This window comes from Cynoglossus semilaevis, chromosome 16 (assembly GCF_000523025.1).
Source record: "Cynoglossus semilaevis isolate Cse_v1.0 chromosome 16, Cse_v1.0, whole genome shotgun sequence".
Lineage (NCBI taxonomy): Eukaryota > Metazoa > Chordata > Actinopteri > Pleuronectiformes > Cynoglossidae > Cynoglossus > Cynoglossus semilaevis.
In genome coordinates, this window is record NC_024322.1 from 735,747 (window position 1) to 739,183 (window position 3,437).

The 3,437-nt window shown below is 40.0% G+C and overlaps 1 protein-coding gene across 1 annotated transcript in view; it reads right to left on the reverse strand.

The window, feature by feature from the left end:
- LOC103391547 (thrombospondin-type laminin G domain and EAR repeat-containing protein-like) overlaps window positions 1-3,437 on the reverse strand; it is a 10,452-nt gene that overhangs the window by 2,034 nt on the left and 4,981 nt on the right. Inside the window, exons 7-11 of the mRNA XM_025064124.1 lie at window positions 1,725-1,865; window positions 1,515-1,635; window positions 1,294-1,408; window positions 202-382; window positions 35-93 (exon numbers count right to left, since the gene is read on the reverse strand). Of these exons, the coding sequence (XP_024919892.1) occupies window positions 35-93; window positions 202-382; window positions 1,294-1,408; window positions 1,515-1,635; window positions 1,725-1,865 (617 nt within the window). The remainder of the gene's footprint in view (window positions 1-34; window positions 94-201; window positions 383-1,293; window positions 1,409-1,514; window positions 1,636-1,724; window positions 1,866-3,437) is intronic.

Consider the following 3,437-nt stretch of genomic DNA (forward strand, 5'->3'; position numbering starts at 1 on the left):
GGAAGGGAAACAGAGAGGTCTTAGGTTTTTTTACCTTAGATTGTGGGTTCCACCAGTAGATCACACTGTAGATGTTGTGGTTGGAGTCTCGAGCTGTGGAGATCAAATATTTTCAGTGTTGTCATTTCGACAAATCTGACAAAGAATATTAGAATATATGTTTAGAACACACTCTTTAAAATACAAATAATCCCTGTTTACCTCGTCGGTGATTGGCCACTACCAAGAAACTGTGATTGTAGATTTGAAAGGCCTCCCAGTCCAAAGCCCCGTGGGTCTCCAGAGTCTGATAGCGGAAGAACTTCTTCCGTCGCTGATTCCACTTGTAGATGATAGACAGCTCGTGCTCCGCCCCCCGCGAGTTTGCCACCACAAGGAAAATCTGACAAAGGACATATGGAAAGTTTTTGGTTAAAGAACTCACTGATGATTGAGTTGTTGAAGGTAGACAGAGAAGACAAGGGCTACACTAAACACACCCTGTCTAAAGAGGTGAGCCTGCTGTTCTTTATGTAAGCACCTGCCAACACAAAGAAACCAACGAGAGTTCAAATACAGACTATGTTTGTTCCTTTCCCCTTTAGAACCTTGTTATTCTGAAGTTGTAGTTTTGTTTTTTTTTAAGACGACTGCTAGCCAAATATCAAGTGCTTACAGGTCAACCTCAGGTCATATATGTTCAAACATCAACAGGAGGTTGTCAAAGAAGTCAAACAAGTTCTAAAATCATATTTAACTATACCGGTAGCCTACCTACATATCAGTCAACCAGTTAGCTTACAAATCAAATAATAATAATAAATCAAACAGTATGAAGGACAGTATGAAAATAACAAACGTGTAGATTTACTGTGGTACAGGAGTAGCGGATACCAGTACTCAAGCCTATAGAGTGCCCTCTAGCGGCTGTCAGTGTGAAAATTAAAGAAACATGTGAAATTATATATTTCAATGCGAAACGTAAAATTATATATTTCAATGTACAAGTCGCATCTGAGTATATGTCGTAAACTCAGCCAAAGGATGAATAAGTGCGACTTATAGTCCGGAAAATACGGTAAACAACTCCCATCTGCAGAACAACCAACGCCTGGATGAAAATGTTGTGTTCCTGAATGTATGTGTATAAATGTTTTCATTCATGTATTTTTCTGTAGTTGATGGGTTCATCTGCAGAACAACCCTGGATGAAAATGTTGTGTTCCTGAATGTATTTGTTATATTATAAATGTTTTTATTCATGTATTTTTCTGTAGTTGATGGGATTGTTCGCAGAAACATTCCAAGACGTACCTTTTCGTCTATGGTAAAGTGTTTCCATGCCCGGGCCTCCTGCGTGCTGATGTTCTGGTAGAGCTGAAATGATCCGTTCGTCCATTTGTAGACGCCTGAACCTGACAGAGAGTCCCTGACAGAAGACCAAAGAGAGGTTCGCCATAAAGGTGAAGAGGACACAGGACTCAGGTCCTGTCCTCATGTTGCAGTCTTTAACATTAAAACAGCTGAGTCAATACTTGTTAGCAGCGGCCATGAACAGGCCTTCCGATGGGATGAAGAAGACCTCAACATCAAAGGTTTCTGAGCTGGTGTAGATATCCTGGAAATCCTCGACGTAGTCCAGACGTTCTCTATCTGCTGTGGAGATGTAACCCACAAGATAAACCTTGTAACGTCGCTGTCTTGATTTCAAATTAGTATTTGTAATCCGACTTATTTGGACTCACTCTGAAAAAGCAGAACTCTCCACGATTGCCCATCGCAGATGAAAAGGCCTTTCTTTTGAGAATTGAGCCACAGCTGACCCTGTTCTGATCTGGAACATGTCGGAGGAGGAAGATTCCCCAGGGTCACCCTGGTCTCAGCCTCTGGAATATACAAACATGTCAATGAGGGAAGAAAGTTCTACTGAAAACACAAGGATAAGTAAGTAAGTCCAACAACAAACAAAAAATGACAAATATGAATAGACTGTTTTTTTTTAAGTACTGTGGAACCTCGGTTGTCGAATGCCTCCCTTATCGAACAATTCAGTTCACGAACAAATATTTTATCCAAAGATTTTACTGGTTGTTGTACCATAAGTCGGTTGCCAGATAAGCCAACAATATCAGGATATACGCGTTAAGAACTGTTGTCTAATTTTTTTCGGGTTTTTGCTTGCGCTGTGCTATTTCTCTTATCTGTTTTTATTCCATAAATCGACATGAAAATGGCGTAAAGAAAAGCAGTGAGAAGAGCAATAGAAGTGAAAAAAGAGATTATACGATAGCATGAAAATGGCGCTTGCGTTTCAGTAAAAGAAGCTAAGGTTGCCAAAAGGAGTGACTATAATCTCCAAGCAAAGATCTCAGACATTAGAAGAAGTGGAAAAGTTGCTACAGAATTGGATCAACGAAAAACAGTTGGTCTACAACAGTATTTCAGAGACAATAATTTGTGAGAAGGCGAACCGTAAATAGCACAATCGCAACACCTCGGCACTGGTGAGAATGAATGAAATTGCCTTTCCAATGTATAGCTTAGTTTATCTTTTTTGTTAGATCTAATTATTTTCATCGGTTTCGTGTATGAACAGGTCCATTTTAAGTTGATTTCTATGGGGAAAATTGTTTCAGTTTTCGAACTTTTTGGTTCAGGGACAAATTAAGTTCAAAAACCGAGGGTCCCACTGTATAAATAATCAAATCTGATCAACAAAACAAACCGAGTTATTAAACATAAAAATTATCAACTAAACTACCAAGGAAAGTATCAACCAATTTGACTAAATTTTCCAACCATGCTACATTTAAACAATAATGTGCATTTTTCCTTCCCTCATCCATCCTCCATTCCTACTGTAACTTGTAGTTTCTAGTCTGAAAGCTCCGCACATCTGAACTTTACACACCTGTGTTGTTCACTGCCACCTGAGTCCCGTCACGGCAGCACAACAAACACACCCCAGCAGCAGACCCCAAATACTGGCTACACACACATACTGGTTTTCATGCATTGTGAGTACTTCGCATAGACATAATACATTCCCTAACCCCCTATCCTAACATTACCTCTCTCAAATGTACACTTAAACACAATCCTTAGCCTATCTTTAACTAGCCCTAATTCTTATCCTAACTTCAAACTAAACGTAATAATTCAATATGGCCCCTCTTTCTTAGTCGGAACATGAAAAATGTCCCCACGAGGACACGAAGAGTCCACACAATAAAGCGTTTTCCGAAAAGCATTGCCCCAGAAGGCAGCTATAGCTAGGCCGCTATACAGCTAAACGGTATAGATGTAACTGCTCAATAAGGTATGAATACATGTTTCTGCAATTTAATATTATTTATTCAGGTTATAGATAGTGGCGCTTTGGCCCAGAGGCAATGTCTCTGTCATTGGTGTGGAACCCCAGGGTTCACCTCCTGGGCAAGTTCGAATCCCGGTTAGGG